This window comes from Polyodon spathula, chromosome 3 (assembly GCF_017654505.1).
Source record: "Polyodon spathula isolate WHYD16114869_AA chromosome 3, ASM1765450v1, whole genome shotgun sequence".
Lineage (NCBI taxonomy): Eukaryota > Metazoa > Chordata > Actinopteri > Acipenseriformes > Polyodontidae > Polyodon > Polyodon spathula.
Window position 1 is genome coordinate 34,379,539 of NC_054536.1, and position 26,646 is coordinate 34,406,184.

At 37.6% G+C, this 26,646-nt stretch overlaps 1 protein-coding gene across 1 annotated transcript in view; it reads right to left on the reverse strand.

Moving 5' to 3' along the window:
• Positions 1-417: 417 nt before the first annotated feature.
• The window catches only part of trim71 (tripartite motif containing 71, E3 ubiquitin protein ligase), a 45,056-nt gene continuing 18,827 nt past the window's right edge, over positions 418-26,646 (reverse strand). Inside the window, exons 2-4 of the mRNA XM_041245118.1 lie at positions 21,736-21,903; positions 5,022-5,156; positions 418-3,183 (exon numbers count right to left, since the gene is read on the reverse strand). Coding sequence (XP_041101052.1) covers positions 1,732-3,183; positions 5,022-5,156; positions 21,736-21,903 — 1,755 coding nt within the window. The 3' untranslated portion in view covers positions 418-1,731. The remainder of the gene's footprint in view (positions 3,184-5,021; positions 5,157-21,735; positions 21,904-26,646) is intronic.

The window sequence follows — 26,646 nt, forward strand, 5'->3', positions numbered from 1 at the left end:
CAACATAAGTGAAAGTAAAGCTAAGGCTACGGCCTATAAAGGAACCCAAGACAAACCAAATATATTGTATGTTACACCAAATTTGGATTCTTTTGCATGTATTTATTTATTTAGTTTTTAATTTGGCAAGTCCTCCGAGAAATACCAAAACACCACACACCATGTTTTCAGCTCTCAGTATGGCAGGAAAGTCAGGGGTTTAAATCTTCCTTTCTTTGCGTCTGACATGTGGCTTCCTATTCCACAATTCTTCATTAATATACACACTCTATATCTATATATATATATATATATATATATATATATATATATATATATATATATATATATATATATATATATATATATATATATATAATATATATATATATATATATATATATGATATATATCTAAACAAGGTAAAAAGGGTGGGGGTCTTTGCAAACACTGCATATATGACAACATACTGTCGTGTTAATTAAATTATTAATATTATTAATGCCCCAAACGCTAACATTAATCCAGTTCTTTTTCTCTTTGCGCACACTTTTTTTTTTTTTTTTATATTTTCAATCAGCCTGCATGTACATGCTCTGTTATGCTAGCATTACTTCTCAGATGCCAACCAGTTTTCACAAGGTATTCAGTCCAGCTTACACCAGTGGGAACTATCGATCTTATTTCTGGCATAACATTTGAAAAAAGCCAAAGGCTTTTCTTTTCTTGTTTGTAAGTCACAGAACAGACTGTGATTAAAGTCTGAAAGTTTCGGGCGGTTTGGTTTTAACTCACTAAGTTATGAAGCTGACTTGCCACAGTAACCAAGAGGGTAATCATCTTTTGGTAGTAAACAAGCTAACAAAAAGCAAAACCAAAAACAGATGTCTCCACACTTCCTACAATTAACATGTAACCCGTGTATCTGAACATTGTCTCAGCAACACCGAGTATTTTAAATTGCTTAATGTGCACGGTAACTTTAGAAAATGTGTGCGAGCTGTGCAAATATAAACAGCACTTTGTTTCTTTTTTTCTCTCTCAAATAAAAAAAACCAAAAAAAACATTGAGGTAGACATTTTTTTCTTATAAATCTTTACGGACTACATCTCTGCACAACAAACACAAGTACATTCATATGTGAACAAGATGAGGTAGGTATGATGCAGAGTGTAAAACATTCCAAGAATGCAAAGAAATTCCCTGAGATGATTAACAAAAGGGAGTTTAAGACATACATGAAGGGCAAGGCCAGTCAAGACTACAGAGGATGGTGCTCTAGCAGCCAAGCAGTTTGGCAAATATTCTCACTGCTGCTTTTTTATATACCTGATAATAAGCACATCTTCATATTATGCTGTGATTTAGGTTGGAGAGTAAATTATATTCTCCAGTTTAGGTTTATGTTTCTAACAGCTATAACCAGAGGGTCTACATGGGACAAATAGATCCAAGACCACTCTATTCTGCTTTATTAAAATAACTTGACCTACTGACTGCTTCTAGTCAACTGTTCTCTAGTTTCAGCTAAGAAAAATTCCTCAACTCAACACACACATTCAACTGCTACAAAGAACATCAACAAGATCAGTTGTTCAGACTGATGGAGTGCCATATCCATCAGTGGAACACCAGTTTAAACCTACAGCAACCCTTGCTTAAATGACTGCCCCCATCAAACAATACTGTATATCTTAAAATCTCTTTTTTCTCTCTTTTTTTTTTTTACATTACAAAACAGAAAGCGGTTTTCAGAAAACTAGGATTCGATTGTTTCCAAAGTCGACAACCACAATCATTCCGTCAGGAGTAATGGCTATACCCGATGGGCGGTCCATCTGCCCGAAGCCATTACCTTGATTCCCGAACTTGCATAAGAAGTTACCATTGGGTTCGAAGACCTGGACCCTGTGGTTACGGGAGTCAGCAACCACAATGCGCCCCTCCTGGTCCACAGCAACCCCCTGCGGCCGCAGGAACTGCCCGTTGCCCGTGCCCTCTGAACCCAGAAAGCGGGCAGACTGGCAGTCGGGCTTGATGACAAGCAGCCGGTGATTGTTGAAGTCTGTCACCACTAGGTGGCCCTCGTGGTTGAAAGCCACTCCCCTAGGAGAGTCAAAGTGCTTCCAGAGGGCACCCTCAAAGCCATACTTATTCAGGAAGGCTCCATCAGGCCCGAACAGCTGGATGCGGTGGTTGCGGGTGTCAGAAACAAGGATCTTGCCTTCAGGGTTGACAGCAACATCCCAGGGGTAGTTGAACTGCCCATTCTTGGTGCCCTTCTCCCCAAACTTGAAGAGAAACTGTCCCTCAAATGTGAAGACCTGAATGCGGTGATTGTCCTTGTCAGCCACAATAATTCTCCTCTGGCTGTCGCAGGCCACGCCAGCAGGTCGGTCAAACTGGCCAGCTCTTGAGCCCAGGGTCCCAAACTTGTGAAGGAAGGCACCACAGGGCTTGAAGATCTGAACGCGGTTGTTGCTGCGATCGGCCACCACAATGTAACCCTCCTTGTCTACACAGATGCCCCAGGGTCGGCACAGCTTGCCATCTCCATCTCCCTCACCTCCAAATGAGGCCATCGGCAGCCCCACCACCACATAGCTGCGACCTGATTTGACCAGCACCTTGAATGGGCTGCCCTCGATGTGCTGGTTGCAAATGAGAACAGAGATAAGGTGCTCACCCTCTAGCTTGGGCAAGTAGTTGACAGTGTAGGTGCCGCTCTGGTGGTCAGTTACCTCTGCCCCAAACAGGTTGCCGTCTGGGCCCATGGCCACTGCAGAGATGACATCACCGCCAGAGAGTCTGGGCTCACCATCGTGATCATAGCCCACCACGGTGAAGGACGCCATCTTGCCCTGCAGAGCCCTCTTTAAGCCCTCGCCAGTTGCTTTGGTCACTGGGGCGAAGGCGCCGCTGCTGATCAGCCCCATTGACTTGAGTGCAATGAAGAGGGCATGGTCAGGTGGGGTAAACATGATGCGGTCATCCTCCTGTGGCTGCAGGACTCCCCGCAGGGCCTTGAGCTCCTGGATCTGGGTCAGCATGCGCTCCCGGGCCAGCAGGATGTCCATGTTCCTGCCCTCCTCTATCACCTGCTGAACCACATTGATGGTGCTGTCCAGCTTGTTGAGGTTCTGGTGCAGCTTCTCCACCTGCAGGTAGAGGGACTTGGCTTTCACCTGGCGAATCTTCTCCACCTGGGGGGAAAAAAAAAAAAAAAAAAGAGCATGCCAATCAGATTAAAATGAGGCACAACCATGTCCACCCCCCAAAAAAACTATCAGCAAGCTCACCAGTTGGAAACACCATAGTGATGGCTTGTTAGTCATCACTATGGGGTTTGCTATAGTATGATGACCAATCATTGAAGTGGAAATATGCTACCATTATTACGTGGAAATTCTTTTCAATGACTAACTACTGAGGTTAATATATGTTTCATATTGCAATCGACACAGCATCTTGCTTAATTTATAACCTGTAGATTTAACTTCTACTGCTCCTACCAAAGCTTCAAGATTTATAAAAAAAATAAATTAAACAAGCCATGTATTACCAACCTAACATCTTTTACTACTAAAGACCCTTCCCAGTGGCTCTCAGCTGTCACTTCCAGAAGGAAAACTTTATTTTTATTACAGCTTTTTCTAAAGAGTGAAAGGGTAAAAGTTCCCTTTAATGGTTGCCTGCTGAGTATCAAACACAATTCAGAAGTCCTGCTCTTGACATTTAAAACCATTAAGGGAAAGTCCTCTGATTATCTGATTATTTCTATGCTCACAACCAGTTTAAAATGGGTGGTGTTACAAACCATGCAGTGAAGAAACGATTATCTTGTGGACAATTAATCCTTACCTTACACCTTTAAAACAATTCAACAAAGAGCTCCATAAATACATTAGACACTGAACATTGGCATTAACAGACACCTTTGAAAACTGGTTTCAGTTAGAAATAGAGTGACATGATGAATATGTCTTAATTATTTTTCTTTTCTTTTTACAAACATATTCTGAATTGTTTTTCACTGTAACAAGGCAGCCACAAACATCAAAAGATCACATTTAGGAACTAATGTAAACTGTGTATAAAGCCATAACAGTCTGGCCTTAAGAGTCAGTCTATGCACACACACATCTGGGTACAGAAACAATAAATCAAAGAACAATTTAATAAGGACCATGGTACACCCCCCCCCATAGTAACACTATCCATTGGGGCTCTGCACGGTGGTTTATATGAAGTTATATATGCATGCATTACAACAAACAAGATTTTAATGATATTTCCAGTATTTTGGAGGCTTGGTGTTTATATAACAGACAGGATTATTAGAAGAAAATCACAAATCAGCCCCTCCTGCCTCCTGAGTGTCAATTACCATTGTACAGTGTGTTTACAACTGCATCCAACTACCAAAATGTACATATATTTATCTTCCATTTTGAATACATGTTTCTCATATATTCGAATAGGCAAGATCAAGTGATTGCAGGCATTGTGTTTCATTAATTTTTTTTTTTTTTTTTTTTTTTTTCTGGCGTGAACATACAATTTCATGTTTGCATTTGTAATGGACCACAGTACACCTATGAAGTAGACACTGCCAAGGTGTTTAAATAGACAGCTTGCATTTCAATGACACAGGCTAGGCAAATGATTACAGAATTGTTTATCACTTATTAACCCTTAGAACTTTTATTCCGCAACAAACTATTTGCGTGCCAGAGAAAGAACAATTTATATAGGCTATAATTGACAGATTTTTTTTTTATAATTATTATTATTGAATGCCAGTGAAGTGATATGTAATTCATCGGCATAAAATGGGCTATACAGAAATTTAGGAGGTACAAATGAGGGGAAAATAAACAAATTTAAACATTTTGCAGTAGTAAACCCTGCTCGGTATCTGTGCACTTTAAGCAGCATGGCAGGGGGAAATAAACTGTGCCTACACGTTTGCCTGCATATGTGTCCAGAATCTTAAGCAATTCTTAATCCGAAATGAATCCACGTTCCTCATTGCTCTTACCTTCCAGAGAAGCTCACATTCTCGTTCCTCCAGGGCCTTCTTATGTCTCAAAGTGACAGCTTTCACCTCGGTTTGCACAACCTTGGCCTTGATCTCAACCTGTTCGGCTATAGCTTGAGCCTTCTCAATACTCAGCTGAAACACAAGATAAACAACTGGTCTTAATGGCTAAGAAATTACATTTTATTTTGTAGTATAATCCAAAACTGTACAAAAGCTATGGTTATTAAACAGAATAACAGAAACAATGTGGTGCAGCTCTATGTACTCTCAATTTGGAGATTCAGACTTCAGGTACTTCAAACTAGATGCCTTTGTAGTTAATGGGAACATAGTGTAAAAAAAAAAACAAAAGCAACATTGTTACAGTATTAAAAGGAGATTCTGCAGTTTAATAAATTAGTAACATAATGACAGCTTAGTTCAGGTTGATGCAGAAATCCAAACCCCCCTTTTTTTAACTAGCATTTTGCCTTTTTAATAAGAAAATATGAGAGCCCAGAAGCATGCTGTTTCACCATGTGTGGTTGCCACATATCTTGGGAGAAACCGCCTGTATATTCTGCACATAATACAGGAGTTGGGCAAAGTCTGTTAGTATGGCCAACAAAAATGAAAAATCTCTGATCGTAAGCTCTTAAAGTCACTTTTGAGTGTGTGGAATGTCCAAAGAACAGGATTCCCCCGCCCGAGAAAGTCAAGTAGAAAAATAGACTTACAGGCTGAAGCCTGAGGAAACTGAGTGAGCCACTATAACAAACAAAATGGGCTTTAAAATGTAAAACCTTAAAAAGAGAATGCCTTAAAGCAACTGAGCTATTGATCTTAGCTACTCACAAATTTGTTTTTTTGCATGCATTCTAGGAAGCTGGGTACTCAACTGCTGTTGCCATGGTGTTTTTTGTTTAGAACAGTGCACAGTTGTCAGCCAGAAGTGCACAGTTGCATATCAGTGATTCAATTCAGACTAATAAACAATATACAATAAAAATAATTATAAAAAAATGAATAATAAAAAGTAGTCCTGCAGTGAAATTACATGCATGGTAAACAAGAACTGCATGGCAAGCTGAGTGTATCGACCAGGATCCAGAACAGCTAAATAAACAAAGTATTTACCCTGAGATTATTTGAAACATTTAGGGGAGTGCGAATTTGGTCAAAGTTCAGTACCATTATCATAAATAGTAACAAATCTGGTCTTCTAGGAAATACAATTTAGCTTACAGTCTAATAAAAACTAAAGAAAGATTTTATTAGTACATGTATTATGCTATTTTTGTTATTCATTAATTAATTTTTTTTTTTTTTTTACCAATTTAGTGAAAAGGTGCATTATTATTTATTTATTTACTTATTGGAAATCTTAGTTGCAATTAGTAATGTAATGACAGGAAACAGATAAAAGGAAGACGGTCAGGCAACGAGATTGGATTTGGTAGCTCTGGGCAGACTGAAGGTCACAAGCTCAGGGTCACAGTTCACTTCAGATAATGCCTTGAACACTGGGTGGAAATGTAAGCCAATACGTTGTTTTTGCATGGTGTGGGGTTTACTCTAAGGTCACAGAAAGGTAAATGTATTCTTTACTATACAGTCTACCTCTTCCAAAGTTTCAATACTTTATCTCCTTTGCTACTTAAGAAAAAAAATAAAAAGTTTTCTGACCACAGTAACAGCATTTGCATTCTAAGTACACACAGTCTATGTACAGTACTGGAAGGTGATCTGACAGAATTGCATTTTATTTGTATTTATTTTAAAACAGGTGACTTAGGTCAAATGCCAAAGGTCAAATAATGAATAAAAAGGCCAAGTGAACAGCAGAGCCTCTGCAGTCCTGCAAATTAGATTTGGTACTATCAGGCATTTACTGCTCACAACCCTTTCAAAGGGAATCCTGTTACTGTTAAACCATTTGCATTATTCAACTCCAGTGTGTGTTTGCACGATAATAAACAGGGGTCCTGCTTTCAGAGTAACTAGAGAGAGTCTGAACTGTGGGCTTGGTTTGTTGTTTATCCCAGTGGAATAAAAGGATTAACTAATTCCTTTGTTTTTCTAGTGCAGGGCCTCTAAGAAATAACCCATGGGTGCCACCATAAAAAGGTTTTGAAATTAATCTGTGTCAAAGCAGTCCTTTGAAAATTAAAGGAAATATACGCCATGTAAAGAAATCCCTGAATTAACTGATTTAATATAAAAAATGTGCACATTTTATTTATATATATATATATATATATATATATATATATATATATATATATATATATATATATATATATATATATTTTTTGAATGTTTGTTAACTTACTAACAAGTACATGGTTTTTATTTGCCTTAGGGGATCCTCCTACAAGAACCACTCATGGTTTTCTGGGAGTCCTTCTAAGGCGAAGAAAAAACCATGTGCGACAAACAATTATTCAGCATTTTTGGTACACGCTGTTGTTGTACATAAGTCGTAGGAGATTAATATATATATCTCTATATATATATATATATATATATATATATTATATATATATATATATATATATATATATATATAGATAGAGAGAGAGAGAGAGAGAGAGAGAGAGAGAGAGAGAGAGAGAGAGAGAGAGAGAGAGAGAGAGAGAGAGAGAGAGAGAGAGAGAGACATGCCATATTAGGGGTGTACTGATATATCAGTAGCATATCGGAATCAGCACTTATATAAGAAGGTTAAATTAATAGGGGTGCACAGATCAGCCGATGCAGATTCCCATAATAAAAACAACACATAGATAGTGTACAGTAGTGCATGTAGTCTAATTTATACTACTGAAACAAGGCATGCATTTAAACTGTTTTATAATTACAGCCGACAGATATTGCTCACTGTATTTATTTCTAAAAATGAACACCAATGGATAGTAAAAGATAGTGAACTTGTAATCCACTATTTGGCAGTGATTTATGCTGTACAAAAACTTTTGCAGCCACCTCTGTAACACAGGGTGGTGGGGAACGCTGCCCTGGTGGGAACTGACACAGAGCGTTCTGTGGAGCTGTGAGACCCATGTTTCTCCAGCATGCCCTTCGAGAAAGTAGCACAGAACTCACAGGAACTCCAGTTAGTGAGTGCCTCTTTTGCATGCTCCGGACCCAGGCAGGAAGAGCACCTACCATGCTTATCCTTCACTGGCAGATTGTCCTTGCACATATCAGCAGGATAAAACCTAAGTATGATGCAAGCAGCAACACAGTGTACAGTACTGTAAAACTGCCAGGTCAGTTCAGTACCAGTTCAGTGTCTAGCGCCAGTTTGGTACAGTAATGAGATTTGAACTGGAACAGTACCAGTCGGTTCGGTACTGGTATGGTGCCTTAGCAGTTGCTTGGTACTGTACGTGAACCAGCGCGGTACTGTGATGGTAACCAGTCCGTTCGTTACCGGTTCGGTCACTTGCACCGGTGTGGTAACCTCGTTCCCTCAGCAGAGCGTGTCGGTGACATTTACTGGTTTACTCTGTTCGCATTACCGCAGGAAGCAGTATACAGGGAACCTGCATAAGCTTCTGGCTAAACCACACAGTAAGTATGCATACAATACTGAGGGAAGCCTGTTTGTTAGACCCCTAACAGCCTTTGTGATAGAGCTGCAAGCAGGCACCAAGACGGCAATGAGATACTGTGGAACAGACTGCAAGCAGTGGTCAACCGAAGTGCGTATCTCGCTCAACGCAGAACTGCTGAGCCCGGCAGCTGCACTCTTATTTTGGTGAAAAAACAGAATAACCAAGAGAAAGAAACTCACAGAAACAGTAACAATACCATTACGTTTCAAAAAAATAATATTGTTTCAAAAACACTTTATATTTTAACTAAGCCAGAGCTAAGCAGCCTGTGAGGAAAGCACAAGTCTGCCGAGTAAAGTTGCTTGATCCCTGGGAAGGGGTGGCACAAGGCCGCTGAGGGGATGTAACAACCACCAGGCTGTGTGTAAAGTTCCGTGCGATTAGACAAACTAATAACAATGTTAATAATTACCCCCTTAATAGTGTACTGCACAATTAGCAATAATAAGCAGATAAAAGTAACAAGTACTCATCTTTCTATGGCTCTCCCATCAGGTTCCACTGAAGGGAAAAACGATGACGAGATCTATGCATGTAGTCCTTATATGCCCTTGTGGGCGGGCACGACTGCGTCACAGGCTCCGATGAGCAGCTTTGACATATTATTCAGGGTCTGGGTCTTTAGGAGATAAATACCCATTAGATAAGGTTACATTATGTATTTTATAGGGAACTTCTCCTGAGCTCTTTTTTTTTATCCTATAACCCTGTTAATGTAACGTGACGGAAGTCCCAATAGAGAATCAGCGAAGTTATATAGAATTTCATTGTATTTCCAAAGTCCTTGGCAAAGGGGCAACTGAAAGGTGTATCGAATATTTCACAACATCTCAGAACGAAGAAAATAACAATGTAACTTGCAACATTTGTTCATCTGTGCTTTCCTTTCACAGCAGTACTACTTCTCACATTATTTCAGGTCGCAAATATTTTCAAACTGTCAAATTACATAAGTGAATATATGTATGCATATTAAACATTAGCGGCCCTTAAGAAACATTTGCTGTGATTTTGTCCTGGGCTAAGAGGAAAAATTAATGGAGGGAGGGGTTGGCTTAACTTATCCTGGGACGCACTCTGTGTGTAACATGCATGACTGAGCAGCCTTGGGACACATCCATTGTATAACTTACACTTCTCCGAAGTACACCTCTTGCATATTAGCCTGTCAAAAAAGCACATAGTATACTACTGCACACCTTGTATATAATACACAGCATGTATTTGACCTACAGAAATTCACCCTACATTTGTAAAAGGGTGTGCATGATGTTCTGAAAAATTACAGCAATACTCTTTAGGATAAAAATATAAATATTATTGACTTATCTGAACTCTTGTCTTTAGGTCTGGTAGTATTTCTGCAACTTAAGATTTAAAAAAACATTTTAGTCCAGCAACCGTTGCTGAAATGTTACAGGGCGGCATTATGGTGAATACGTTGTAATGCAATAAATATAAATTTACACTACATACATACACGACATAGTGCTTTTAATAACAAAACGAGTTTAGGACCAATGCACACCTGACCCAAACTGGGGGAGAAAAAAAGGCCTGCATACAGAACTAAGATTGTACTTTTGCTTTGCCTGTTGTGTACATTAGTTCATTTAAACCAACACATTTATTTATTAATTGCTCTGGTGTGCATTGGAAGTGTTCTTCAGTGAAATACTGAAAAAAATACTGAGAAGTCAAACAGACTGAACAGCAGACTGGTGACTCCTTAAGCTCATTCCTCATATCCCTGTTCTGTTAAGTCACTTACTCTACTTTAAATCTATGTGATTTATTTACATTTATAGCTTGGTGTATCCTGTTTAAAATTACATAAATATTCACAACATTTGATGGTATTGAGATCAAATGCAAAACCTGCACGAGGCTTGTCTGAGCAGATGGACAAAGGTTTAATCCAATGTGGAGATCACAATTCAACTACTGTAAAATATTTGAGTAGATTAAGAAACATGGCCGTAACTAGCTACAAGGACACCAAAGTTGTGTTCTCTGTGTTGTTTTGTGTTTTTTTTTTAACATTATAAATGCTGTGCTCATGTAAAAATTCTGGCAAAGTTCATAAAGACTCCTTAATGTTCCCCTTTGGTTTGCCATGTTTCTAAGGTTGAATGGTAAATACCATGTCAAAACAGCATTGCAGAAAAGCATTGTTTACTGTGAACTTATTACAAATTAAATGTACATTTTGGACATCATTATATATACTGAATTGATGTCTCAAAGACTCAAATACTTTTAATCCTGTTGGCAAAGTCTAATAGCTTGATGGTAGACCTTGTAGAGATGTCTTGGTTGCACTTATCATATAATTTAAGAACAGGACCACTACAAATTACTTATTAAAACTTATTTCATGTTATTGTTAAAAAAATCAGCACACACATAGCTGTACACCACAACACGTTTCTACACACTCGTGTCTTTGTCAGATGGATAGTGTTTGCTATTTAGAAACAACCCCCATTTATATGTATCATCTTTCTTAATTAAATGATTATTCAATTAGTAGATTCAATTACACAAGCTTTAAAAAACTGTATACATAAATAGCGATCCACCTATTACAAAATACAACAAACTTCCAGTACAAGAAATAGTCACTCATGCACACTGAATAATTAAAAACATTGATTATAAAGCAAAGTGTGCTTATCTAATCATATAAATGAAAAATCAATGTGAAAATCCAGTATGATTCCCTTTTTAACAATAGGTTTATAATTGTACCTCCTCTTACAGGAACTACATTTTTTTCTAATCCAATAAATTTTAAACTAGAGGCTGAACCACGGTGCACAGTTTTATAATGTGGCTATTGCATAATCCTTTTTTTTTTTTTAAACTCTACTGGACTTAGCAGCCATCAGTTCCTTCGTTTTGTACAAGGAATGCACAAGGGAAAAATATCAGGAGAGATTTCATCTTGAAGCTAGCCATAGCAATCCGGCAGAAACATTGCTGCAGCAGCTCAACCTGGATTCTGTGCCGCACCGAGTGACGAGCATACGCAACGGAAAACACACTCTCGTTTTAAATTAAAAACGACTTTTGTTTTAACAGTTTTGTATGTACACATATCTGTTTACACACTAGTTTCTTTTGAAATGTTTATTTTATTACAGTTTTTCATTTTTTTAAGTTGTGCTTTCTGTGACAAGTTAGAAAATAACTCTTATGTTTAATTGTTCATTTACATAGTGTTTCTGCTGTGCAGATGTTTGACATGATGTGCTTGAATAACTTTTGAGTTGTATCCAATAGTTTGTCTTTCATTTTAATATTGATGTTAAAAATGTAACCATCATAATAACTGCCAGCAGCGATTTTAGGTACGAGTATAACCCAGGTGGTTCTAGTGTTAAATGGTGAAATACCAAGTAAAGGGTTTGCCTGAAAAAAGGGTGCTGCTTAAGTCCATCGTAATGTCATTTTAAATGTTCATAAAACACACATTAACCTTTAAAGCTGAAGTCTATTGAACAAAAAAAAAAAAAAAAAAAAGGATTGTAGCTTAACAGTAAAGCGTAAATCGGACTCCGAGCCTGTATTGTCAGATCTAAAACGAGAAGTGCTAACAATTTATTCAATTAATTTCACTGTACTGCACAGTTTGTTCTACTCACTTCAAGTGAGAGATCTGAAATCTCAGGCAATATTTGCACATGATATATATATATATATATATATATATATATATATATATATTATATATATTTTTTTTTTTTTTTTTTTTTATATCATGGTTATTAGAAAACTGTGAAACAAAAGATTGTTTGGGCTTACGCTCACATCTCAAATCGATCCACCAACCTTGGATTTACAGATTGAAGCCCAAAAGACCAATTGGTTGCAAACTCAAAATCAGGACAAGATTTACTGTAGTCTTTTAAAAAATATTTTCTTCATTTTATTAGTAGAACCACACGTTTCAACACAACAGGGCCTTGTCAGGTTCACAATAATTTCAATTACAGCTGTTGTCACTTATATGCACATACTAAGTCAATTAGATAATTCAATTATAATTAAGTCATTTAGTAATTTACAGACATGTCTAGTTCTTAAATTGAGACTTTCAGCTGTAACCACTTAAAAATGCATGATCAATTAAATAATGTAACTGTTAATTTAAGTTATTTGGCACTACATAATTATCCACACTGTATAACTGACATATTGAAAACAACATTATGGTTAATCTACTTCTAATTAAAACTGGAAAACTAGAATACAAACTTCTACTTCAGCAAATAGGGTACAATCGACTTATTCAGAGATACTGGCTCAAATCCAGCATTTCATTTAGTCCGTAAGGTTCCGTAGTAAAAATCCTAAATGATTTTCTTAACAATTGTTTAATTGCATTACCTTTTCACTCGCTGCAAACTTTAAACATGAAGCAGAGCCATGATTTGTGGTTTTGTAATGTCTCACGATGGCATAATCCATATTGTTATTTCTAATTGCAGCTTTATGTTCTGCTATCTGTATTTTCAAATTTAATTGTGTTTGTCCTATATACACTAGCCCGCAAGGCCATTTAAACATTTATATGACATGAGTTGAATTACAATTAATGAAATCACAAACTTTTGACCCAAATGTGGATGGTTAAAGAATTGTGTATTGCATGTATTGGAGCAACGAATGCATCTCCCACAGCGGTAATTCCCATGTAATCATTAGCCAATTTTCATTTGGTGCTGCTGGTTTGTACATTGAAAAGACTACTGCATCTTTTACTATATTTTAAAGAAGTAATCAAGCGTATAATTGTGGATAATCATTCCAATATTTTCCAATGCTTTAAAATTGTTCTCTTATATGGTTATGTTCACTAACAAAAGTAATTCTGTCATCACTAGATTTATTCATTTCTGTGGTTTCTGGAAGTGCACTGCGTTGTAATGTTTTTGTATGCCATTTTAATTGTGTTTCTTTTGTAACCTCTGGATCCAAAACGGTTCTGCGTGTCTTTATCTTGAATTTCATAATGGGACTCATTGTTACAGACTACAAACATTGCTATGTTTAGGATGGTCACTATTTGCATGCAGAACTGTGTTTCTAGCCGTGTGTTTATGAAAGATCATGTCAAATTTACCATCAACATTTTTTGAAATTAACAAATCAAGAAAATGTATCTCAGTATGACTAAGTTCCATAGTGATTTTTAAAGTAGAGTATGTAGCATTTCTATAATCTCTAAACAAATACAAAATCAGTCTCAGAGCCAGTTCATATTACAAAAAAATGTCATCAATGTACTTTTTCCACAATAACATATTCTGCAGGTGTCTTTAATGAATCTCAAAATAAAAAAGTGCATTCAATCCTCCCTCATGTGGTATATTGGTATATAGACTTTCCACCTCAAAAAAAAACATAGAAGAGAGTTAGGAGGAACTATGTGTTGGGAAAACACTCTAAAATCACATCTCAGCTATCTGCTAAATACAAAAAGGTAAATCTCTTACAATATCCTAAATAAAACAGTCTACAAACTGGCTTAGCAGTTCAGAAATTAAGCCGTTACCTGAAACTGAAGGTCGTCCTGGAGGTTTGTAAAGGATTCTTATGTATTTTTGGTAAGGTGTAAAATACCGGTGTTATGGGGAGTTCAACTTTTAAAAATTCTAATTGGTTTCGCGTGATCAGTTTGCTTTCCAATGTTTTTTCTAAAATAACATCTCTCCTGTTTTTTAAAAAATAAATAAATAAATAAATAAATTAGTGGTCGCCAATTACGTTTATTATTTTATCCCCAATTTAGTAATATCTAATTATTTTTAGGCTTATCCCACATCTACCACCCCTGCACTGACTTGGGAGGGACTGAAGACGAACCCACACTGTCCTCCAAAGCATGTGCCATCAGCCCCCTGCTTCTTTACACACCGCAGACTCACCATGCAGCCACCCAGAGCTACAATGTTGGAGGACAACATAGCCCTGGGCAGCTTACAGACCAGTCCGCAGACATCCGGCCAGACCACAGGGGTCGCTGATGCGCGGTGTTACATTTGAAACATGATTCTTGTTTTTTGACCATTCTTCAATGCAAAATTGTTCCAGTTTGTTCAAATTCCCGAGGGTTTCTCTTGTCACTTCTTCAACTCATACCAAAGACTCTCAATCAGATTTAGATCGGGACTTCGACTAGTCCATCCCAGAACCTTGATTTTATTCTTCTTTAACCATTCTGAAGTAGATTTTCACGTGTGCTTTGGATCGTTATCACCCTGGAATGTCCAGTTGCACTTTAAACCAAGTTTTGTAGTGGAGGATTTCAGATGATTGGCCAATATCTTTTGGTATACTAAGGAATCCACTTTACGTGTACTGGAACTAAATTCCCAGTGCCATTAGAGGAAAAACAGCCCTACATAGGGATATTACCACCTCCGTGCTTGACAGTAGGTATGGTGTTCTTTTCTTTATACGCCTCAGCAAACTTTCTCCAAAATGTAACAACTATCAGTGTGACCACATTTTTTTTTTTGGTTTCATCACTCCACAAAACTTTTGACTAGAACAGTCACCTATCATTCCAATGCCATTTTGCAAACTAAGCAATTGTCCTTGAAACGTTTTTTCCTTGGCCTGCGACCAGACTGCGATGAGCTAGCACTTTGGCATGCGTCACAAATCTCAGCCTATTTGCTTAGTTTTAGTGCCTTATTAGTTGAGCAATGAGAGAAGGCTTCGTGACATCCTCTGCTTTATAATTAATTCAGTGGAACAAAGTAAAGCCTTCACAACCTACCTGGAACATTACAGTTTTACATATTATTTTAGGATAAATAGTATTGGAAATTGCTTTCATTTTGTATGATTTAGCTGGGAATTGTGCAGCATGTGATTGCAAAGTAGGTTTTAATTCAACTTACATAAATATGTTAGTAATGAACTTTAGCTCATGTATTATATTAAGTTATATGATTGACTAACCTATTATGTTTGACCTGCTGTCAGAGCAATTTTTTTTTTTTTAAATCTTCCAAAACACCAAATGTTTTTCTCCAGTTTACTATAGAAAGTTTTAGGAATTTGTGTGGGGCCGTTGTGTGTTTTAAAATTAGAAGAAACAGTCTGGTTTTATTACAGAAATACATGAAAACTTAAGTGAATATGTCTGTATTTCCTTTATTTTTCATATGATAAACTAAGCATTGTTAGGAAAATTAACAATGCGGTCACCAGTAAGTGTTCTGTCACAGGAAACTGGCCGAAGAAACCGAGCCTGGTAGAGAGGCACAGAGCAGGAGAAGGGTACAAGAAAATTTTAAAAAGTCGCTGATTATCCCTCTCAGCACAGTGAAGTCCATCATTAAAAAGTGGAAGACGCATCACACCAACCAGACACTACCCAGATCAGGTTGCTCTCCCAAACTGAGCAGCCAGGCAGGCAGGAAACTGGTTTGGGATGTCACTCTGAAGCAAACAATGACCTTGAAAGATCTGCAAAGTTCTGTGTCTGAGATGGGAGTCAGTGTTCACACATCAACAGTAAGCTGGTCCCTACACAAAGCTGGCCTGTATGGACAGGTGGCAAGAAAGAAGCCATTACTCAAAAAGCCTCATCTTAAAGCATGTATGGAGTTTGCAAAAAAGCACGTAGATGACACTGCAGACATGTGAAAAAAGTTTTTGCGGTCAGACAAGACAAAAATTTAACTTTTCGGTCTAAATTCCAAGCCTTATGTCTGAAGCAAGCCCAACACTGCACATCACCCAGTCAACACCATCCCAACTGTCAAGCATAGTGATGGCAGCACCATGTTATGAGGATGCTTCTCTTCAGCAGGGACTGGGAGGCTTGTAAGAATAGAGGGAAGAGTGGATGGTGCAAAGTACAGGCAAATCCTTGAGGGAAACCTGTTTGAGTCAACCAAGACTCTGAAACTGGGGAGGAAATTCACATTTCAGCAGGACAATGACCCAAAGCACAAAGCCACAGCCGCACTGGAGTGGTTGAACAAGAAGAGAATTCATGTTCTTGAATGGCCAAGTCAAAGTCCTGACTGGAATCCAATCTAAAATTTATGGCAAGACTTAAAGATTGCAGTCCATCGACGATCCCCAACAAACTTATCAGAACTGGAGCAATTTTCCTGTGAAGAATGGGCAAAAATTTCACCAATCTACTGTGAAAAGCTAGTACAGACATATCCAAAAAGACACATAGCAGTAATTGCTGCAAAAGGTGCTTCCACCAAGTACTCACTTAACGGGCTGAATACTTATGCAACCAGTTTCATTTTGTACATTTTCTTTGCAAGTTTTGCTTATATTTAACCTCTTCCTCATATAATAGTGTTCAGTTTAACCACTACAGGTTTGAATAAAAAAAAAGTTTGAAAAACCATAGATTATTTGTAATTCAACACAATGTGACATTATTGGTAGAGGGTGAATACTTCTGTAAACCACTCTGTCTTTCTGTCTGTGTTTATATATAAACACATTTCCCCCAAAAATGGGCCATGATGATGAGGGTGTTTTAGCAATTCAGGGGCTGGAGATTGAATGAATGCAGCCATGTATTAAAACATTCTACAAAGTACAATGATACCATCTGCTCGTAGGCTGATTGGAAGAAAATCAGAAGTTCTGGAATTGCCTTCAAAATCACCAGATCTCAATCCAATATAAATGCTTTGGACTAATCTGAAAAAAAAGCATTCTGCATTCAATCTGTCTGAGCTGAAGGAAATATGCAAGCCAAAATGGGTCCAGATTTAACCAATATGTAACATACCGTTTACGAATTATCAAACTTCTGAAAGCTATAATAAAAGCAAAGAGGACACACAAAAAACCGGAAATACCAGAGCCACAAACATGACGCAGCAGCAAACTCACAAAACGGAATCACCCTCTGTCACACGCACCCAGCGGTCAAGATAAGATGCGTAACTCAGTTTTTAAACATTAAAAAAATCTGAAATATGCACAAAATTTAAACTGAATGCATAAAAATAAGCAATTTTGCAGTACAGCTTGTCTGCCTCCCCTAAAAATTCCACTATCAACTACATCTCCCAGAATACTAGGTCTTCAGTTATAAGGAAACGGCACACAAAAAAAACCAACCAACAAACATTAGCCCTGTTGACTTTCCAGCCAATCACAGTAAAAATAACATTTTGAAGCTACACTGGTTGAATCATAAATGCCCAAACCAACATAAACCACTGCCCGAGGCAACGCTAAAAAAACAGGTGCCAATAATATTATTCAAACTGTTTTATACCTTATTGATGTATTTTCTTATTTTATTTACCTGTATGGCTTTATATTGAAGTTGGAAGATGTTCACAGAGTTTAATAATTTAAAATATAAAGCAACGGAGTTAAATTTCCAGTCAGTGATGCCTTGAAAAGAATTTTGAGCCAATAAAAGACCCTTGTAGCACGCACGCGTGGTGATACAGTAGTTCAAAGTAACACTGCAGTTAAAATGGAAGGCTCTTATAATGCCTACCCCATTACTATTAAAGATTTTAGAGTATTTATCGAGATTACACATGACTTCAAGGTAATGTTACATTTTACCCCTCTATAAAATAAAGTGTTCAAAATTAGAGGGTTTTACTCCCAAAAGTTACTCCCAAACCCCAAAACTTATCTGGAGCACTGCACCCACGCTAATCAGTGGTGTCTGACATAAGCAGCTGTAATTTTAGTGGCCACATATATAAAAGCTCTATATTAAAATCGGTGAAATTTCAAAAGGGCACAAACAGACTGGATATTTCAACTTTAAAAATTATTTTTAATATGGTTCTTTTAATTACTACTGTACTGTTTAAGTTACTTAAAGGATATATTAGATAATTGTTATTTTTAACTTCCAAATGTTCTAAGTTTGTCGAATACAGTTGTCCTTTTTTCTACAAAATGTTCTAAATTCATTAGATATGTATTATACGTGCTGCCATTTCTACAAATAGACCACTTCCCCATATGCATTGAAAAAAAAGGTGCTGTTGGATACAACATACCTTGCTATATAGTACCGTTTTTCTGGTCCGAATGTGTACATGTGTGTGATTACACATACATACACACACACACACACACACACACTGTTTTTGTATGTTATGAACTGTTAAGCAACCTAATTAGAACAAGTTGTGCACAACAGGAGGATGTTTTTTCACTTGAAATTTTAAGAGGTATGGGGGAGGGGAGAGGTGGAGGCACAGTGATGCTGATGTAGGGTGGGTGTATATATTTTGCATGCAGGAGGAGCCTTTTCCCTGAATTCCTTTGTCACATCCTCTTGCCTTTCAAGAGCTACATGGTCTTCAGCTCAAACCCCCCCCCCCCCCCCCATTCACAGCTGGATGATTCTTATCACCTTGCCAACGGGCTTATGCAAGGCCTGCAGTTTATAGCATTTATTTGAATGGGCCAAATGCCCCACCCCCCAAGCCCTTTGAAGTTGGGAGATGCAAGAAACATGTCGTCTGTGTTCTGCTAATGATCCGTCCTGCTGCAGCCATGAACCATCTGAATGCAAACTGTCATATAAACACAGCGGAGGCCAGCGCCCCCTCCCCCCTCTCTTTGTTTTGCAAGAGGGCACCAACTGGGATGCCATTTGAAATTACCTTATTTACAAATTCAAAAACAACTAAACAAAAGCAAAAATCCCTCCTTGTTTCTTGTCCCATTGAAATCAGTGATTTTTTTTTTGTCCACAGTAAGCTACTGAATTCAAGAATATGTACAACAAAGCATGCCATTTCTCTGAACATGAAATTAGACCTCAGATTCCATTATTTCACAACAACAAGCAGAATAAAACGGCTGAAGATTTATAAATGGTAAAAATAAAAGGAAGTTGAATTGACCGATTGCTTAGCCTAGCTGACCTTTCCTTTAATCAGATGATTTGAACAATGCTTGCAAGCCTAGTACACAGTGGCTTGCAAAAGTATTGACCAATTCTCTTATATTACTGAATTACAAATGATACATTGAAATTTCGTTCTGTTTGATATTTTATTTTGAAACACTGAAACTCAGAATCAATTATTGTAAGGTGACATTGGTTTTATGTTCGGAAATATTTTAAAGAAAAATAAAAAACTGAAATATCTTGCTTGCACAGGTATTCAACCCCTGTGCTGTGGAAGCTCCCAGTTTGCACCGATGAAAGAAATTGCCTAAACGAGGACACAATTACCTTACCATTGAACTCCACCTGTGAACCATTAAAGTTGCTGTCACATTTTCTGGATAAAAACCCCACTGTAGAAGGATCATTAGTAAGGCTGTGAATCTGAAGGAAAATGAAGACCAAAGAGCATTCTACAGAAGTTAGAGATAAAGTAATACAGACGCATAGATTTGGGAAAGGGTACAAAATGATATCCAAGTGTTTGGATATCCCAGTGAGCACAGTTGGATCAATAATCAGGAAGAGGAAGCTGCATCACACCACCCAGGCACTGCCAAGAAAAGGCTGTCCCTCAAAACTCAGCGCGCAAACAAGGAGAATTGTGAGAGAAGCCACAGAGAGGCCAACAATCCCTTTGAAGGAGCTACAGAGTTCAGTGGCTGGGAGTGGAGTAATGGTGCACCAGTCAACCATATCAAGAGCTCTGCATAACACTGGCCTGTATGGGAGGGTGGCAAGAAAGCAGCAGTTACTCAAAATACCATCTGAAAGCACATCTGGAGTTTGCCAGAAAGCATGAGAGTGACTAGCTGCGATGTAAGAAAAGGTTTTGTGGTCAGATGAGACCATGATAGAGCTTTCTGGCCAAAACTCAAAGCGCTATGTGTGGCACAAACCTAACGCTACCCATGCCTCAAGACACACCATCCCTACAGTGAAGTATGGTGGTGGCAGCATCATGCTGTGGGGATGCTTCTCATCAGCAGGGACTGGGCATCTTGTTACAATTGAAGGAAGAATGGATGGAGCAAAATACAGGAAAATACTGCAAGAGAATCTGCTTCAGTCCGCTAAAAAACTGAAGCTTGGGAGGAAATTCACCTTTCAGCACGACAATGATCCCAAGCAACATTGGAGTGGCTTAAGAACAAAAAGGTAAATGTCCTACAGTGACCCAGTCAAAGTCCTGATCACTGTCCCATTGAGAATCTGTGGCACTATTTGAAAATTACGGTTCACAAGCGTCGTCCAACCAACCTGAACAACCTAGAGCAAATCTGCCAAGAAGAATGGGCCAAAATCACTCCGACACTGTGTGCAAAGCTGGTACATACTTACCCCAAAAGACTTAAAGCTGTTATTGCAGCGAAAGGTGGCTCTACCAAATATTAATGTGTGGTGGTTGAATACTTATGCAAGCAAGATATTTCAGTTTTTTATTTTTTTTCTTAAAAATATTTCCCAACATAAAACCAATGTCACCTTACAATAATTGATTCTGAGTTTAAGTGTTTTTAAATAAAATATCGAACAGAACGAAATTTCAATGTACCATTTGTAATTCAGTAATATGAGAGAATTGGTCAGGGGTCTGAATACTTTTGCAAGCCACTATATATATATATATATATATATATATATATATATATATTTTTTTTTAAACAGGAAATAATCACACCATAATGCTCCATGGTCAAATGGATATAGTCCAGTAAAACCACACACAAGTAGGGACTTGTACTGTATATACATACACATGTCCCACTCAAGATCCTTATATACCTAGATAATAATTTGTCCAACTGTGATGCCACTTGTTTAGGACATTCCTCAGCACCAGAAAGAGTATCAGAATCTGTGTATATGAGGAGTTTTAAAAAAAAAATATTGACATACTATACTTGCTTTTTCAATGCTCATACTCTGATGCATAGCATAAAAATGTTAAACAAACAGCAGAATAACCATTACAATTTCAATGTAAAGTCTATTACAAGTCACTTATACCAATTTAATTGATTGACTTGTAATGATGTAATCAGAAACATTTTTATTGGTGGCAAATCAGCTTTTAAAACAGCATAACATATATAATGCCAGTTCATGGCATGGGGGAGTACAGTACACATGAATAAAATGTGGGTATTTATGCATCAGTGTAAGAATTACTGGGTACCTGCACAGCCTGGCGTCCCTGCTGTGCGTCTGCCAGCAGCTGGATGGTAATGGCCCTCGAGTCCTGGACGGCATCTTGGAGGTAGATGAAACTGTGGCCCACGTGTCTCCCTACACTGCACTCCCGACAGATAGGCACCGAGCATGTGTCACAAAAGAAACGAAACACCTGCAACAGGAAGAAAACAAATTCTTTTTTTTTTATACTGTACACATTATATAAAGACACACTTGTGTCCATATTAACAGTGTTAAGTGCTGCAACAAGAAAATCAAATTACATATTTTTACATGAACATATGGATGTGCCAGTGTGAAATATGTAAAAGAAATATAGATGGACTGGCACCTCTGTCACAAAATACTGACAGAATGTCAGAAACATACGATACAACACAATACTATAAGCAGTTCTCTATATACAGTATGCATAAAAACTGTGTTATTACTATATACACACAAACATCACCACCCTAGTAGTTCAGTAGGCTTTACCACAATATAAATGCACCAATTTGTATTTGAAACCCTTGTGATATGTTCTCAGTTTAACCAGGTGTACAGGCTTATCTACAACCACAAAGGACAGTTATACAACTGTAATCTTAAACATTACCTTGGCTCAGCTTTAAAGTGGTCCGTTCTGCTGCATTTAGCTGCATGCTGTTTGATTTGATTATTGCTGATGGCCTGGCTCGTATATGAATTCCCAACATTGATTGGGGGTGGGGGTCAAAAACTGTCATTTATGGTCCGTGGCACAATAAGGTTGTCACAAAGAACAGTGACATCATATACCTATCAAGGAAACTCATTTCTCCAGTAAAGGCAGTAAAACAAAGATATAATCTCTATAGAAACATATTATGGTTGCAGGGTATAATTCCTGCTATTCCTGCTCCATCAGTTGTGAAGGGCCTCAGTAGTTGGTGTTGAATTGCCCTTTGGGATTCAGTAACAATCAACCCATCAATATCCAATGAATGGATTCTCTAGTGAGATACTATGGCCCAATAACATGCCCTTCCCCTCCCTTTACCACCCCTCCCCCTTCTCAGGCCCATCACCAACCCCCCACCCCTGTCCTTCCCTACTGAACATTTCAGAAATTCCTGGATCAAAATGAACAAAAGAAAGGAATTCAAAAGCCATCAGAAATAAGGCACCTGAACTGGAGAAGAGAACAGGGCTAGTGCAGGTCAGTTATTATCTCACCATTCCAAAGTGTCCTCAGCAAAACTGTTACTGTAGCAGGTTTATCTTTTTCAATAAAACAAAGGGCCAGCCAAGTACTTTCCTGAGCTCAGGTAAACTAATCTTTTAAAAATAAATAAATAAATAAATAAATAAATAAAACACCCAACAGTGTCAGTGGTTCCCAATAATGCATTTAGCATCTTGAATCTATTTTGCATGTAAAAGTATTGTAGCTTATTAATGGTTATACTTTAATCCTATACTGTACATGGCATTTACATTTAGTGGTGTTTGTTTAGATTAACAATATTAGGCCCATTGTTTGGTACTAATGTTACAGTAGCCTGACCTTGGCCACCCATTTAATTAATAAAATCTTGGCCACACATTATAATTAAATATATATAATATATATATATAATATATAACCATATATATGCTTGTTATATTCAACCACAAAAACCTTGTAGTGTCTTTGGGATCTCACTTTACTAAAAGGACATTGAGTGTACTTAGGGAATATAATATATATATATATTCTATATAATATATATATATATATATATATATATATATATATATATATATATAATTGTGGGCACACACACACACACACACACAATATCTATATGTAGCTTTGCAGCAGGCACACATTTTTTTTCAAAAGTACAATGCTGGCTCATAGAAATTATTTAATGGGCAAAACTAAATTATTCACATCCAGCAAGGACTTTGAGAATTCTCTCAATAGGGTTTAGGAATTTTACCAGAATTTGGTTCACTAAAACCAACAACACTGATGCCCTTGGACTTTTGTCAGGAGAGCATGTCACTGGTCATTAGAAGAAATACGGCTTTGTTATCTAGTTCTCTTACAGCACAAAACACCAACCACCACAACAGCATATAATGAACATGGCCACAAAGGAGTCTACCCTACTGTTACAAGCCATTTGTTGTTCGAGTGGAAACAAAAAGAGCAAAAGCCCATTTAGTTTAATGAGATCCCAAAATATCTCCCCACCCACACTCCAATTGCATAACAAAACTTATCAGCTACATGCTAGATGAAGTCTTAATTACCTCTCAACTTGCAATACATCTAGGCCCATCAACCAACAGCGATGAAAAGGCATTTAATTACATTATTAACTATATGAACTATTAAAACTAGTTAGCAAAAAATGCTTTTCTGTTTACATGCCATGTATTTCCCTGCTAAGTGGATGTATTTTGGATGCAGAATGCGTTTAGAAAAGTTTGAAGCGGGGCAAAAATAAGAGCAGTAAGGCTGTCCAAAACAACGATAGCTTCTTAGGAAAATACATAGGCTTTAGATCTGCTTTTATGTTTTATCCATGCAACATGTTGGGATAGTGTTCAATGATTAATAGAAATGCAGCAGTGCAACCACGATGGGTCAATCTCCAAATAATTATTAAGCGGGTCAAAGGGCCATCTGTAATTGAGGACAAACTGAGTTAAGCATTTTCCTCACTACTGTGGACACAATAAATTCCCTAACGAGAAGTGCCCAACAAGTCCTACTGACGGATGCATATTAATTAAGAGATCATACCGATTATTTTAAGAGGAGATGTATTGTGTAAATATGTTAAGGTAGGGGAATCAGGTTAGATACTGCATTAACATTACATTACAAATAAAGTAATGGAATTCAAGTTTAAATTAAGGAAAACATGAATGGTTTTCCACATTGCGTGAGGTAGAAAGCAATAAAAGTTACTGATCCTTTTTGTTCCATTTTGTGCTTTGTGTACTTGCTACACAAAAGTATAACTATTACTTATTCCTGCAGGATTTGTACTTTTTTTTTTTTTTTTAAATCTGAACATGTACTGTATAACAGATCAGCAGGTTGCATAACTACAACATTGGTTACACAGTGCTAATCTGTGCAGATAAGACATTTAAAAAAATTAGAACCACTAATCAAAGTACATATTAACGCAGCAAGAAGCTTCATCAGTACAACAGCATTTTTTTAGCAAAGTTAGAACTTCACTGCTCAAGAAAAGCTGTGAAGTCCACGGACACCTGGGAACAACATGTATACCAACACAAATACCCTGACTACTTTGGCTACGTTTGTGAAAAGTTTGAATGCATTAACAATCAAAAATGAAAAGGCTGCTACTGCTGCTGTTTTTATAAATATGACAACTGATTAACAATCTTGAGCTGTCAGATGAAACTACAGTTCTTGGAGAGGATGCAAGGCTTTATCTCTTTGCTCTAGGTATTACACCGGGTGATTTGAACATAAGAAAATTAAACAAACGATCATTGTGTTATTTTGGCACAATCAATATATATAAAGTTAAAACCGTACCTGTCAGTTTACTGCACTCGGCATACATGCTTGCAAATATGAAAAACCCTTATTAAAAGTAACCCTTTTTTTTATTATACTGCTGATGCAATGACTGATAAAGCCCATCTTCCAGTAAAGCTTTTCAGCTGTTATTTTCTTTATTTCCTATACTGCACTTGGAAGATTAGAGTGTTGTCATCTGAAAATCATATACCAGCTTAAAAAAAAAAACTGGTGTTGGTAATTTTGATTTGACAAACCATGTTAACTTGATATAACTTAAAGAAAAATGTAAATTACCTGAAGTTCACAAAATGTCTGGCTCGACATACATTTTTGGTCTCTTGTAACCTCCACTATAAAAAAATAAAAAAATAAATTACCCCATACAACAAGAATGGACCCCATGTAGTTCAGTGGCTACACTGCAAACAAGAGTTCCCTTTTGTGACAAAGGTTCTTTTTTTTTGTGCCCAATTATTTTACAAACGACTTTTTCCCCCCAATTTAGAATGTCCAATTATGTCCCCGCACTGCACAGCTCAGGTGAACTGATTTTTCAGTGGGAGTCCTCCGATCTCGTGTTCAAGTTAATTTCCTAACTTACACCCAGGAACTCGAGAGCAGATGTCAGTGAACAACCGGCCTTTGGAGGACAAAGACCAGCCCTGCAGGAGTCTTCCTGAACTCACCAGAGACCTGGGGCCCATTTCATGAAAGCCATCTGCAAGGAATCGCCGCTGCAATGAGGTCGCAAGTTAAACTTTGTGTGTCATGAAGGGATCGCAGATTTTTCAGTGGCTGCAATATCGCAGGTTTTCTACTGAAATCTGCAACTGTCTGGAAGCAACTGCAAGTGGCCTTTTTCATCACAAATCCAGAGTTAGCATAATAAGATGAAGTATGTCACTCACTACTTCATTATAAGTGCTAAACTACATTAAGGTTTTTTGATGGCGACAGTTTTCAGGAAGTGCTTTGCGATTGTTAAGGCATAAGTAAAGCCATCGTGTCATGATGCACATGGAAAGTGTCTAGTGCTTTGTGTGAACACATTGCCCAACACATAAAATGTCATACAGAACGTGAAAGGAGGAGGGTGACAAATGACTTATTAATTATGTGGCATAAGTATTCGGGGCAGTAGATGGCTGTCAAATACCCATCCGAATCGCCTTCTGTGGATGAGCACTTGGATGTCTGCAGGAAAGGGTTTCACTCTTTAAATGTGCAGTTCATCTCGGACGCCAACATGTACGTGCTGGAAGTTGTTATTTGGTACCCTAGCAGCACACACGACAGCTTCATCTGGGTGACCTTCAACATTTCAGAATGATCTGCCAGTGGTGAAGCATCAGTTTTAACATTACTTCCCTTGAT